The following is a 15,902-nucleotide window of genomic DNA, read 5'->3' as shown; positions in this document are numbered from 1 at the left end:
TAGAGTGCAGTGGGGTAGATTGCAGTTGTACAGAGTAGATTAGAATGGCGTACAGTGGATAGGCATGGAGTGCAGGGGCGTAGAGTGGAATGGTACAGAGTAGAATGCATTAATGTAGTGTATTGGCATAGAGTCAGTGAGTAGAGTCAAGTGTTACATAGTGGAGTGATGTAAAGTGGAGTTATGCAGAGTAGACTGCAGTGGCCTAGAGTGCAGTGGCAGAGAGTAGAGTGACAGAGTGCATTGGCGTAGAGAGGAGTAGAGTAGAGTGGAGTGGTGCAGAATCAGTAGCATGGTGTAGAGTGGAATATGCATGGTGTGGTAACACACTTCCATTACAGACAACACATCTTCCTTTGAAATCACCATTACATTTGCACAGACATAAAGTTTCACTAATAAAAGTATACCTCGTACAAACAATAATGTGTGGAAATGTAATCACCTAGTGTATTGATTTGTTTTGTTTATTTAAAAATATTTGTTTCCACCACACTTAAGAATAAAAAAAAAAAGATGCTTGATTTGGGCTTTGCTTATTCTGAAATATCTGCAAAGTTTGTTTACAGACATTTGTTTCGTTGTATGCTAGAAAAGAAAATACCATCTTACAGCCTTCCTTAAACAACCCTCCCTGCTACCCCTCCACCCCCAAACCACCAACCCCACCCGACACACCACCGCCTTCACCATGGGTCAGCATGATTGTCACATATATCCTCTAACTTTGATGTCAGTGAAAGAAAAGTGAACACCAATTTCCCTGAAAGAGAAAGACTGACATTTGACATCTGTCTCTGAATGCACGGGAAATGTGACAAAAACAAGATATAAAGGCCTGTGTAACAAACTCGGACTGGACAGCATAAAACAAATAGTACCAGCAAATAGAAAGCAAGCAAGTGTGATTTACAAACCACAAAGCCAGTGGTCTGCAATGGCTGGATTGCATTCCCAGGGAAGCTTCCAGAATTCGTTATTTAAGTAACAAGCAAAAGTTCAACAAAACGAAACATTGTGGCCACCTCACATAAGGTTGTGTTAAGTTTTCGGTTGATATACATGATGTTGTTTGCCAACTGCTGACAGACTACTTAACTTAACTACTGCTCGTGGACTCATGTCATCTAGTTTTTCAATTGCTACGTTTTGCAATGCACGCTCTGAAGACTGCGGGTATTGATCTGATTAAAAATGGCTATACGTGAGCTCTGCTGTTTGCAGATGCAGTGCAATAGAGCTACTTGCATAAATTAAGTTTGATTTATTGTGTGCAGCGAACCATCTAGTAAGGTGTTCTTCCAAAATGTTGTAGTCTGTCTTTGACGTTGTCTGAAGATAGGGTGTTCTTAAGCTGAGAAAGACTACAAAGACGTCCTGCTGCTCACTGTCTGGTGGAACACTGGCTAGTTTACCCCATAGTCCTGTAGTAACCTATAACAGAGCTCCACCTCTGTGTTGTGAAAGTAGTGGTTGGTTATCAAGTACTTTGATGTTACCATATGTTCGCTTACAAAGCATCTTGTGAACAAAACTGATACATCTTTACATGTTTTTTTCACATCCTAAGGTGTTAGACAAGAATTTGCTGTATTGCAGTAAGAAGACTATTGATATAAAAATACGACTTCATGTCACCAATCAGTTATTTGCATGGTTACATATCTTTGAATTACTATCTCGATACTGTCACAAATAAGAAATTTAATTTCTTACTTATGTATTAATTCTTTACACAGACTTTTAAAAAGTGCACTATAACACACACCCAGTTGTAGAAAAACATTTGTATTGCTAAAAAGGATATCAATGCATCTTATCATACACAAGCCAACATTTAAAAAACGAAACAGTATCGGGGGAATAGATTTGCCCCATTGACGCACAGGCAATTTTAGGCGCGAGACAGCTAAAATAATGCCATTTTGGGCTTCACAGATAGGGAATCTCCTGTCTGGATTGAGTCTGTTGGTGTGTATGCGAATAAGATGTCTGTGGAGAGGAATATGTGTCCAAAGTTTGCTTCAGAAAATAATTTAATATGTCATGAGTGATGTAATGTGTAAGATCTTATCCAGTGCATGGTGGGGCAGCAAGTTACATTTAGGTTACTGAACCATAAGTGGCGAATTTCACTGGATTCGTTTTGCCGTAATGGTTCTTTAACTGAAGTTTTTTTAGTGAATTTCAGAGGCTCTAGTTAAGCAGCAGAGGTTACGGTGAAATGAGGACCAGGATATATTGCCACTGGATTTGGACATGTGGTGCAATTTCGCAAACCTGCAAATCATGCCATGGGGCAGCGAATCCCAAGAAAAAGCGTACTTTTTAAGATTGTGTTCTTTTGGGCTCCTCTTGGGACCCTCTCGCGAGAGTAGAGAGGCCTGAGGGTGCTACCCCTTTCACCCCCCCTTGCAGATCTTTCCAGCCCATTTTTCAGGACTCGAAGAACGGGGGAACCGACGAGTCCTGCAATGCTGGCAGCAAAAGATTATTCACTGTGCAGCCTGACAATCGGGATCTTCAGGTCTGCAAACCTGGTTTTCGATTTTACTTAACAGAAATAGCAGGGAGAAAAAACTTCCTTGTCCAATCAAAGTTTTAATTTTTTTTTTTTGTGTTGGGCTCGTGCGAGTTATGTGAACCCGTTTTCGCACACCTTCAGAGATTATCGCTATAATTTAACCTCTTCATGCCCAGATTTTTAAAAGAATATGTTGTGAAAAATACTGAACTGAGTTTCACCAAACCAAGCAAGGTCACTTTCTGGAGTACATTTCTACTTGCATGCCAAGCTTGGTGTAATTCCATTCAGGGTTTCTCTCAGTGGTGAAGAAAACAGATTTCCGTTGAAGTTAAACTGTGAAATGCTGTTTTTTTCCCAATCCATTAAGTGGCCCCCCTGTTTACTTGTTTGCATGGTACTCACAATATCATGATTAAGCTAATCATAAGTGTCTGTCAAGTGTTGGGCAGATCTGTAAAACTGCAATAAGGTTATTAGCAAATGTATGCATTTTTGAACCTCTTTACCCTTGTGGCCCCTCTTGGGCCCGATTGACAAATGTGATTCCTGCACTGGGCTCAACTTGCTGACAGATTGCGAAATTTCATGCTTATTAATTAAAGAGCACCAAAGGTAATTGCGTGGATTAGCCTCTTCTTTTAACTATGGCCCTTCCGGATGGATCGGCATGAAACTTGCCATCCCCACAGAAGGTAAAGAGGTAAAATGACAAATGTCCCTTTTTTTTATTCCCCCATCTTTTTATGGCCCCCCGTCCGACTGAAATGCATGAAACTTGCTGTAAGAAACTAGACGTGTATGTGCATTTTTTGGAAGTTACATGCAGGTTCCTGAAGCGGCACAGGCAATGTCATGAGCGATGTAAAAACAGTACATGGCAGGGGTGCAATTTATAGTTAGCTATGACTATAACTGGCGAATTGCTGTGTTTCTTTTGGCTGAAAACGTTACATTCTTACTGACATTTTCACCTAACTATAACGTAAAATAAAATTACAGTTCCTAACTGTTAATGTAACTTTTTTTTTTTCCAGTGAATCTTTAGGCTTTTTTTTTTTTTTTTACTTAATGTAATATTTTGATGCCATGGTGCATATGATAGGGTGTGGGGAGGAACTTCCCTGTCCACACACATCCCTTAGAATGGGGAACCGGTGTGCATGGTAGGATGTGAGTAGAGACTAATCCGTCTGCTGAAACTTGTGTTTTGAGTGGTATGTGAACATAATATAGTGTAATGTTGGGCTGCTTTCGCTCCTGAGACTTCTCAGCTGAATGATGGGTGTTTTTAGTACAATGAGATCCACTCTGCGGAGTTCTGTGTCTTTGAGAATAGGCGTGCATATTATTGTTTAGGAAGGGATTGCCGCCTCTTCACGGTCGTCACCTTCGGCAAATGGCTATGTATAGTAGGGTGTGGGCATGACTACCTTCTCTTGTGAGACCTCTCTTTTCAACTGACAGTTGTGTGTATTAATGTGTGTGGAGGCACTGGCCTCTCTGCTAAGACCTCCTTCTTGGATCACTGATATGCATAGTAGGGTGTGTGGAAGGACTGACCTTGCTACTGAGGCCTCTTACTTAGATGAAATGTGTACCTAACAGGGTGTCGGGAGGGACTGGCCTTTCCACTGACAGCTATCCCCAAAGTGTCAGGTGTGTATAGTGGGATGTGGGGAGAGACTGGTCTCTCTGCTGGCACCTCTCTTTTAGTTGACTGCTGTGCATAGTAACTTGTGGGGAAGGACTGCCGTCTTCCTCAGACCTCTCTTGATGACAGATGTGTGTGTAGTAGAGTGTGGAGAGGGAGTGACCTTCCTATCAAGGTCTGTCTTAGATCACGGATGTGCGTAGTAGTGTGTGGATGGACTGGTCTCTCCACTGACCCCTCTCTCTTGGATGATTGGTGTGCCTAGTAGAGTGTGTAGAGGGACTAGCCTTTCTGCACAAACCTCTGTCTTGGACGACGTGTGAGTAATAGGGTGTGGGGAAGGACTGGCCTCTTCACTGACTGCTATCCCCAGGGCATTTGGTGCATGTAGTAGAATGTGGGTAGAGACTGGCCTTTCTTCTGAGACCTATCTTGGGTCAAATATGTGCATAAGAGTGTGTGGAAGAACTTTACTGTCTGCTGACACCTCTGTCTTAGATGACTGGTGTGTGTAGTAGGTTGTGGGGAAGGACTTTCTTCTCCTCTCAGACTTCTCTCTTGGATGACAGCTGTGCATAAAAGGATGTGGCGACGGGCTGACCTTTATACTGAGACCTCTGTCATGGATCACAGGTGTGCATAGTAGGGTGTGTAGAGGATATGGCTTTTCCGCTGATACCTCTCTTGGATCATGTATGTACATAGTAGAATATGTAGAGAGAGTGACCTTTCCCCCTGAGACCACTTTATTGGATAAGGGTTGCATGTAGTAGGATGCAGGGAAGGAGACTGGCCTCTCTGCTGATATTTATTTACTGGTTGGCATATGAGCATAGTAGGGTGTATACTGGACAAGATTGTGCACCGAGACTCCTCCCTTGGCTGACAATTGTGCATAATGTATTGTAGTGAAAGACTACCTACTTCTTTCTAGTTTTAATGATACAGCGATAGTCCCATGGGGTCGCAACACTTTTTAAAAAAGCAGTTGGTTTAATTTATTACAGTACTTATGCCTCACAGACCCCTCCCCCCTTCTCAATTACCAAGGGTTCTGAATACCTTTTTTAAGACCCCTTATATAGCCTTTTATGTTAATTTTCACAACACTGCTATTTTGTGACAATCTTGAGCAATGGCGGCCATTTTGTTTATGTTCCTTCATCCCAGGGGCCGAAGCTAATCGAAGTGACTAACTGGTGCTTTTGCTTTGCATTGCTTTAGACATCACATGTTGCATCACTCATGACTTGTTCTGTGACATCATTGAAAACATCTCTGTGACGTCTGAAAAGACATTGATGGCATCACTGTGCATAGCAGGGGCACAAGTTAGTTAATTCAGTTAGCTATAACTAGCGAATTTCAGTTATTTTTCAAGTTTAAAAAGCTAAATTCACCTAACTAAAACATACATTTTACCTTTGTTTTTTCACATTGTGTGCATATATATATATACTGTATATATGTTTGATGGCCTGTGTAGCTACAGATACACATGCTTTTGGATAAGTCCACCATCTATTGTTGTGCTTGGATTGTTACAAGATGTTTTTCTTCTAAGAAGCTTTTTCGAGTCGCAAGATCAAGTGGTGACTCCTCTTGGTGATAGTGCGCATGGGCATCGAGTCCTTTGTTAGATTGTTTTCTTTCTGCCTTCTGATTCGGACGTGTTTCCTCTCGCTCCAGCAGATCTCGGTTCGGTACTATCTGAACTTCTCTCTTCTTTCTGTAAACGTCGGTATAGTTCTAGATCACGTTTTCTAACTTATATTCGATCTGATTGTAATCGTCTGGGTCAATTAAACACCTTTTTAGGGCGACTGCGCCCTTATTGGACCTACTTCACTTGTGGTTGTCAAACAATGTAAGGCTGATGGAATGCACTCCGTTTAGCTTTTGCCCTTGGTGACACGCCAAGTTTCCATACACCGATCAGCACTCTGTGTGCAATCTCTGTCTTCCTCCGGATCACAGAGAAGAAAGCTGTGAAGCCTGTCGATCCTTCCGTTTGATGAGAACTCCTCGGGATCGAAGAGCACATCGGTTGAAAATGACATCCAAGTCGTTGGAACAAATGCCCAACATCTTCGGAAAAGAAAACGTTCAGGAAGAGATTGATCATCAGGCTGCAGTTTCCATCGCAGACTCCGACTCAGGTTGAGATTCTGATGGTGACAGCCAATCTATTCCAGCGGCGCAGTACGTGAGTACATCAGCCCCTTCCCATCACCTAAAGACAACCAAAAAGACTTCAGCACTGGTCTTGGGTCCACCACTGCTTGCCGGCCATGGTCAGACCCGAAAAACACAGGCGGATGACCAACTCTCTGGTTGGGCACTGAAACTGAAGACCAAAGTGCATTCAGTGCTGACCAAACAGCATGCCACTCCTGCTTTGGGATCGAGCCAAAAAGCAGAGACTTCCACCTCGGAGCTGAAAAAAAACTGCCATCTATTTTGGAGCTGCCGTTTTCAGCCCCAGCTAAACATTTGGGGCCTGATTACAACTTTGGAGGACGGTGGTAATCCGTCCCAAATGTGACGGATATACCAACTCCCGTATTACGAGTTACATAGGATATAATGGACTCGTAATACGGTAGGTGGTTAATCTGTCACATTTGGGACGGATTACCACCGTCCTCCAAAGTTGTAATCAGGCCTCTCCTCCCCAGGTTAGTGCTACCGGATCAGTCGGGTTTTGTCCCGGGAAGGTCTACAGGCCATAACTTGCGCACCTTTTTCGCGATGGCAGGTACACTGGTGGAGGATGATAATGCAGCAGCTGTTTTCCTGGACGCGCCTAAAGCGTTTGATTCCTTGACATGGGACTATATGTTCGCTCTGTTGGGTCGGGTGGGACTTAGCGCGCGCTTCCTACGCTGGATTAAACTGTTATATACGTTGCCCACTGCTAGACTGCGCCTTAATGGGAACGTGTCCGCTCCGTTTCCGGTTGCGCGAGGCACGTGCCAGGGATGTCCGTTTTCCCCTCTCCTTTTTGCTGCGGTGATGGAGCCCTTGGCGGCTCGGCTTCGGCAGAAATACAGCGATAGAGGATTGCAATTCCGGCAGCGTCCTATTTTGATATCTCTGTACGCTGATGATATTGCATTATATGTACGGAATCCTGACCAGAATCTGGACACGCTACTAGATGAGATCGTACGCTTTGGTTCCTTTTCAGGTATTACTATTAATTGGTCTAAATCTGTGGTGCTGCCTTTGACCCATAAGGCGTCGCGGTTTGATTCCCGATACCCCCTGGTGTGGGCGGATGGGCCGGTGCGGTACTTGGGTATACAGCTGAGATGCGACGTGGAGGAGTTGTGGCTGGCTAACTATGGCGCTGCTCTGGCGTGGCTGGAAAGGAAGGTTGAGACCTGGCGAGCCCTCCTGTTATCATTGATAGGGCGTATTGCTATTGCAAAGATGGTGGTCCTTCCGAAGTTTTTGTACTTATTTGTGAATCTTCCCCTTCCGCTCTCGAGAGGCTACTTAAAACGTCTGCGCTCAGCGCTGATTTGTCTGGTATGGGCGGGCCGACGCGCGCGCATTTCTTGGGAGAGGTGGACGCTGCTGTTCGAATTAGGTGGGCTCGCTGCGCCGGATATGGAGCTATACTATCTTTGCACTCAGGCGCATTTTGCGTATTACTGGCTGAATCCTATCTGTTATCTGCCGCACTTGGCACCCGAGAGCGACTGTGTGGCCAGATGATCAGGCGCTGGCATTTGGTAGACGTGTTCCGTCCCGGGTGCAGGGGATTGATACGGTGGCATGCACGATGCGGGCGTGGGGTATGTTGATGCAGCAATCTGGGGTCACTGTCCCTTATGCTCCTTCTTTGCCAGTCATGGCGATAGCCGATGGACAGTTGTATTGTGATGGTGGAGTACGTGGGTTTCTCCGAGAGGCTGTCCTGACCGAGTTGAGAGATTGGATGGTGGATGGCCGCTTGCTTTATGTATCTGAGGTGCTGGCTGGTAGCGAGGGCACGGCGCTTCAGCGTATGTATGTTATTCAAGTCCGTTCTTTTTTGCGGAACCGCCTGCGTGGTTCGGCTGAGGCCCCTGTGGAGTTCCGTGCACTGGAGGTTCTCTGCTGTGCGCAGTCGCCTAATAGGCTGGTCACCAAATTATATAACTGTATGCAGGAGCAGAGGAATGGTCTCCGGGAACCGTCTAGGCTCGCATGGGAAGCGGACCTGGGAGAGCCCATCTCGGAGGTCTTGTGGCGTGACTGCTGTGCGCATATGAGAGCGTTGACACCAAATTACAGGTTTACATTGTTACACTTGAAATTTTTGCACAGACTATACTATACCCCAGTGTGGTTGCACTCTTTGGGGTTGCGTGAAGATGCGTGCTGTGTTCGTTGTCGGGCGCCGTAGGCAGGATTTTTACATTTGGCATGGGAGTGTGCAGATGTCTACGCTTTCTGGGTGGCAGTTTTCGATGCAATCTCTGAAATGGTTGAAATAGAGATACCTGCCTCTCCTAGAACTGCGCTGCTTGGGTGCGTGGAGGATATCCGGGCAACGCAGAGGCGCTTGGTAGGTCTGCTTTTGCTGCTGGCCAAGTGTAGAGTTGCCATGTGCTGGGGTGGGACAAGAGTGCTGCGCTGCTCTGAATGGTTAAGTGATGCTGCTTTTTGCCATGATCAGCTCATGGTTTTCTGGAGCTTGATGCCTGAAGGGTCTAGACCCAAAGATATTTGGGCCCCGTTGAATAACTTCTTAGCGGCCCAAAGCGAGTGAGCGATATAACCGAAGAAGCCCGGACTGTGGTGTTGCCCCCCTCTGCCCGTTGGCATCTACGTCAGGAACTGTGGATGGCTGCTGATGCCTGGCTGTATGCCCTACCTGCCTCTTTTGTTTGTATCTGATGATGTCCCCTTCTTATGTTGTACGTTATTGCCAATACATCACTGACAGAAAGCTGCCATGTGGTAATTTGGTACGGATTTTGTCACCGATAATGGATGGTGAAATTTAAAAGTGAAATTTGGATTGTAATGATCAATGTGTACCTATCTGATTTTTCCCATACGAAATGTACGCTGATATTGCGATTGATGGCTACTCTTCTTTCGTTGTGATGCTGTGAAGGGACTGTTTGTGTTTTTGTATGTTTAATATGATAAAATCAATAAAATAAATAAAAAAATTAAAAAAAATTGTAATCAGGCCCTTGATCTCCAAACTTTCAGAGCTGAAACCTGTGGGTGGAAAATATGCTCCAACTACCGAGGAGTCTTTTCAAATAAGGCCCCTATTCGAAGTAATGGATGCTAAACAGCGCAAAATCCATATACACAAGGACACAGGAATAATAATTACTTCTCCTCCTCCAACAACAAAGAGAAGGTTAACTTTCCAAGAGACTCTAGAAGCTGGGCCTCCACCTGCTAAGATATTTAAGCATAAGGAGAAACCAAATCTACTACAACAGCCTTCATTACCACATTCTCCTTTACTTCCTGCTACCACCTTCATCTACACAATTTTCTCCACAATCCCCTATCTATACTCATGGGGATGATTTAGGTGATAGTCATCACAATGTAGATCCATGGGACTTATGATTTAGACCCCATACCTTCCAGTGATCCTTATCTATACCCGGCTAGGTCATCTCCACTTGAAAACACGACTGCCTACAATCAGGTGATAGCTAGGGCAGCCGCATATCACAACATGCAGTTGCATACAGGTCCCATTGAGCATGACTTCTTATTCGACATATTAACATCCACACACAATAAGTCAATGTCTACCTATGCTCCCAGGCATGCTTAAACCTGCAGACGACATTTTCAAGGAGCCAGTGAAGTCTAGGATTATCACACCAAGGATAGAGAAAGTATAATCATGCACCTTCAGATCCACTTTTCAATACACAACAATTGCCACCTGACTATATAGTTGTCAGTGCAGCAAGGAAAAGGGCAAATAGGCAATCAACAGGGGATGCTCCTTCCACAGACAAGGAGAGTTGTAAATGTGATGCAGCTAGACCAAGAGTAGCAACTAAAGCTGCTAATCACTGGAGAATTGCAATTTTTCAAACTCTATTAGCAAGATACGATATAGCTCATTGGGATGAGATGGAGGAGTTCTTACAGTACCTTCCACCAGAAAAGGGCACAGCAGATAGTAACAGAGGGGCAGGCTATCTCTAATAATCAAATTAGATCTGCTTTAGATGCAGCAGACACATCAGCAAGGGGTATCAACACCAGTGTGATTATTAGAAGGCACACCTGGCTTAGAACTTCAGGGTTCAACCGTGAACTACAACAGGCAGTATTGAATATGCCTTTTGATAAGCATCACTTATTTGGCCCAGAAGTAGATACCCCCTTAGAAAATCTGAAGAAAGACCCTGGTAGAGCCAAGGCTATGAGTGCCCTTTACATTACCCCTACCCGGGGAACTTTTCGTAAGCCCCAGTTCAGAGGTGGCTTTAAACCAACAGCTAGCTTCAAACTAGCCTGGCTGATGAGTGTTGAAACCTTGAAACCGGTCCCAGGATGCTTGTTTCCAGTCCAGGGAAGACCTGGCCTGGCAGTTCGGTCGGGCTGGACTGTTCCCATGGGGAACAGGGTCAAGACTTTGCATATGGCTGGGTCCAAACTGGAATGGCATGGGAAGCAAAAAAATGATGGATTTAGGCCCAGATCTCTGTACTGGGGTGAATGTTTGACATTGTTCAGCATTCCGCCCATCACTTGTTCTTTTTGCATTTAAACCATCAACCTCAGAGCCATCCACATCCCAACATAAACAAGGGCCACAGTTTTACAACACAGGTTCTTTCAGAGGCTTTTCAAAAGGAAATAACTTTAGAGGTAGAGGTAAATAAACCACCAAAAGAGATTCCCCCCACCTCAACCAAACAGTGATTTTTTGCATATCCCCACACAGCATACTTCTCCTGTGGGAGGAAGACTGGAAAATTCTACCAACAGTGGCACAACATTACAACAGATCAGTGGGTGCTATCCGTTATCCGGCATGGTTATTGCCTAGAACTCGTCTCTACTCAACCAAACATCCCCCCTCGCTTGCACAGACTTTCTCTGGAACACCTACATTTATTAAAACAAGAGGTATAGTCACGTCTACTCAAGGCCCAATAGAGATGGTACCTATATCCCAACAAGGTTTAGGAGTATATTCCCTATACTTCCTTATACCAAAGAAGGATGGTACTCTCATACCAATCCTGGATTTAAGACCCCTCAAAAAGTACATTCTATCAGAGCACTTCCACGTGGTCACACTACAGGAAGTCATTCCCCTGCTACAAAAACAATAATACTACATGACAGCATTAGATCTAAAAGATGCTTACTTCCACAGTCCCATACGACCAGCACATCACAAATTTCTGAGATTTGTGATAGCAGGCAAGCACTATCAGTTCAAAGTACACCCCCTTTGGAGTAACTACAGCACCAAGGTTATTCCCCAAATGCCTCGCAGTGGTTGCATCGCACCTTAGAAGGCAACATATATATGTCTTTCCCTATCTAGACGACTGGCTTATAAAAGCCAGCACCATTCAAACCTGTCAACAGCACACACAGTGGACACCCTACACAACCTAGGATTCACAATTAATTACCAAAAATCTCATTTGCAACCAGCCCAAATACAACCGTATCTGGGAGCAGTTCTGAACACTCAAATCAGCATTAGCATACCCAATGAGAATTCAAGCTTTCCACAATCTCATACCACAACTACAATACAATCACACTTGCACAGTAAGGTTTATCATGAAATGTATAGGAATGATGGCCTCATGCATAGAAATAGTACCCAATGCATGTCTAAACATGAGACTCCTACAACAGTGTCTCTTACAACAGTGGTCTCAGGCACAGGGTCAACTTCACGATCTAGTGTTGTTCGCCCGCCAAACTTAAAACTCTCTGTTATGGTGGAATCACACCAACTTATTAAAAGGGCTGCCATTTCAGACCCTGTGCTACAGACCATAAGCACAACCGATGCATCAATGATAGGTGGGGGAGCCCATATCAACAACCTTACCATACCAGGGGAATGGTACTCAATTCAACAAACTTACCACATAAACCATTTGAAATTGCTAGCAGTGTTTCTAGCTCTCAAAGCTTTCCAACCACAGATCACACGCAAACAGTGTTGACAAGGACAAACACCATAACTACAATGTATTATGTGCAAAAACAGGGGGGAGGCACACTCATCTCAATTGTCCCTTCTATCACAGACAATTTGGAAAAGGGCAATTCACAATCACATTCAACTACTAGCAGAGTCTATCCCAGGGATACACAACCAACTAGCGGACCTCTTAAGCACAATTCGGCAACAAATACATGAATGGGAGATTTACCCACAAGTGATTCAGCAATACTTCCAAATGTGGGGAACACCAGACATAGACCTCTTCACCACAAGTGAAAACGCAAAATGCCCAAACTTTGCTTCCAGGTACCCACACTCTCTATCCAAGGGCAATGCTCTCTGGATCAATTGGTCAGGGATATTTGCTTATGCTTTTCCCCCTCTCCCACTAATTCCATTTTTGGTCAGCAAGATCCCTCACACCTCCCTCACTATGATACTCATAGCTCCCAAGTGTCCACGTCAACACTGGTTCACAACACCGTCGAATTTGTCTGTAGTACCAAATCACAAGCTTCCAAACAGGCTGGTCCTTATGACTCAAAACAAAGGTCAAATCAGCCTAGTATGCTCCACCTGGCGATTTGGCTCCTGAGGTCAGAGTTAGGATATCTACAGCTTCTAACAGAATGTATGGATATTCTAAAAGAAGCACACAACCTACAACCAGACAGTGTTATGCAGCTAAATGGAAACGTTTTGTACATTACTGTCAACCCCAAAACATGAATCCACATCAGTACAAGATATAGTCAGTTATTTGCTTCATCTTCATTTACAAAAAGCAAATCTTGCATACTCATCTATTAAAATCCATTTAACAGCAATAGCTGCCTACCTACAAAACAGACATACTTCACTGTTTAGAATTCCTGTAATAAAAGCTTTTATGGAAGGCCTTAAAATAATTATTCCACCTAAAGGTCCACCAGTTCCTGCCTGGAATCTTAACATCGTGCCCACAAGGCTTATGGGTCCACCATTTGAACCCATGCATTCTTGCACTCGGCAATGTCTCTCAAGGAAGGTTGCTTTTCTAGTAGCAATTACTTCCTTAAGGAGAGTTAGTGAAATTCAGGCATTCACTTTAGAAGAAACTTTCTTCCAAATTCACAAAAATAAAATAGTACTTAGGACAAATCCAAAATTCCTACCTAAAGTAGTTTCACCATTTCATATCAATCAGTCACTAGAACTGCCAGTCTTCTTTCCACAGTCAGATTCAGTTGCTGAAAGAGCTCTTCACACTCTTGATGAAAAAATACCTCTCAGGTATTGTGTAGATAGAACAAAAGATTTCAGAAAATCTAAACTACTTTTTGTGGCTTTTCAACAAACTCAAAAGGGTAATCCTATTTCAAAACAAGGGTTAGCCAGATGGATAGTAAAGTGTATTTAAACTTGCTATCTAAAAGCTAAAAGACAGCTATTAGTAACCCTTAAAGCACATTCTACTAGAATGAAAGGAGCTTCAGTGGGATTCTTAGGAAATATACCAATGGCAGATGTATGTAAAGCATCCACATGGTCCACACCACACACATTTACTAAACACTACTATGTGGGTGTGTTATCTTGCCAACAAGCAAATGTTGGTCAAGCAGTGCTTAAAACACTATTTTAAACTCCTACAGGCTAGCCACCGCTTACTTTGGGAGGGGACTGCTTTTCAGTCCATGCAAAGCATGCGTATCTGCAGCTACAGAGGCCATCGAACGGAAAATGTTACTTACCCAGTAGACATCTGTTCGTGCCATGTAGTGCTGCAGATTCACATGCGCCCTCCCTGGAAGCCTGTAGCCGTTGTAGTACTTTCTTTATGCAAATATATATATATTTATATATGCACTAGATGGACATCTTCTTTTATTTATATATATATATATATATATATATATATATATATATATATATATATATATAATATGTATGTACATATACATTTCTTCACTCTTTACTTCACCCTCCTGCGGGAAAACAATTTAACAAAGGACTCGATGCCCTTGCAGCGAAGAAAAACAACTTGTAACACTCCAAGCCCAACGCTAGATGGCGGGCTTATGCAAAGCATGAGAATCTGCAGCACTACATGCCACGAACAGATGTCTACTGGGTAAGTAACATTTTCCATATATATATATATATGTGTGTATATATGTGTGTGTGTGTGTGTGCACGTATGCACACACATTTAGCTACATACACACACCATATGTTATCCTATTGCACAAATGTATTTCTTGAATGCTGATTTTGACTAATTAGCTTATGTTAAAGTAAATACTCATCAAATAGTGCATGAATGCAGATTGGCATAATATTCCATTTATTACCTTTGAGGTAGTAGAGGGGTGGCATTACCCACTCAGACTTTGCCTCTTGTCAGTCACAGCCACTCCATACACACTGCAGTAGTGAAAACAATAGCATACTACACTCTGTACAGCTGCATTTATGCTTTCGTTCTCTCTAAACACGCACACACTCGCACATGCACTCCCTCTCACACACACACACAAACACACACACTCTCTTTCTCTCTCTCTCTCTCTGTTATCTAACATAATGAAACATTAAGGAAAGTACTCATATGGAGCAGAAAGATAAAAGTTAAATAGGTTAATTTGAATCTTTTCACTGAGCGCTTAATGGCCTGATGTTACTGTTCACAGTTGCGTGCACGTTTTCTGTCTGTTTCACTGATTGCCTCGTTGCTTCTTTCCTTCTCAGCTGCGCAGTGAGAAACAAGCCAGAAGTCAGCTTATAGAATCCAGTCTCAATGGCAAACTGCAGAGTGACTTCTTTAAAAAGTAAGCAATGTGACTGTAGTTTGGACCAGTAAGATCCCTAGGCACACCCGAAGCTGCCAATTCTCCCAAACATGTGAAATGTGTCCTTTAACTTGGGTAATGGCAATATTTCTGCAAACACTTCTATGACATTCTTATATCCCAGTGTCATTTGTGGACGCCAAGAGTGAGGAGTTATGGGTGCCAGAGCTAGAAATGAGAAGTTTAAAGAAATGTTTCATGTTATTGGAAATACAAATCGCTGGCAACGACTCGCTGAGATTGTTTTACATGATGATGTGACTGAATAGTTCTTAACAAGATAGTGCTCAATTTGTCTCTTAGCAATCCTGCCTGGCCACAGTCAAATAGATTTATTTGAAATGTGTGTTGCTTCATAACTTGCTAACAGATGTCATGTGTGATTAGATGTATTGGAGACTAGACCTTAGAACAAATTAAAGTGTGGGCATTAATTTCCCATTGTGACCACGTAATTTTGAGGAGTATAGTTTAGCCTTTCATTTGTGGTCAAATAGTAGAATTTCTTTCAGTGGCTTTGAGCCATTTGAAAATATTTGAAAGGTACTGGCCAGTATTTAATGGGGAGCAAGGTCAAGACTGATTTGCATATGGCTGGGTCCAAACTAGGGTGACATGGTGAGCAAAATAATGATGGCTTTAACCCAGATCTATGACTGCGGGTGAGTGTTTGAAAAGTTTCAGCAGTCCATCTATCATCTTTTTGTA

The 15,902-nt window shown here is 43.3% G+C and overlaps 1 protein-coding gene across 3 annotated transcripts in view; it reads left to right on the top strand.

Annotated features, from left to right (window-relative positions):
• Nucleotides 1-15,902, top strand: part of PPP1R12B (protein phosphatase 1 regulatory subunit 12B) — a 786,992-nt gene that overhangs the window by 187,122 nt on the left and 583,968 nt on the right. For all 3 annotated transcript variants that reach the window (XM_069238924.1, XM_069238923.1, XM_069238925.1), the window contains exon 7: nt 15,094-15,173. In XM_069238924.1, the coding sequence (XP_069095025.1) occupies nt 15,094-15,173 (80 nt within the window). The remainder of the gene's footprint in view (nt 1-15,093; nt 15,174-15,902) is intronic.

This window comes from Pleurodeles waltl, chromosome 6, assembly GCF_031143425.1.
Source record: "Pleurodeles waltl isolate 20211129_DDA chromosome 6, aPleWal1.hap1.20221129, whole genome shotgun sequence".
NCBI lineage: Eukaryota > Metazoa > Chordata > Amphibia > Caudata > Salamandridae > Pleurodeles > Pleurodeles waltl.
The sequence above is the reverse complement of the archived record's forward strand: the minus strand, read 5'-3'. Positions and strand labels throughout refer to the sequence as shown.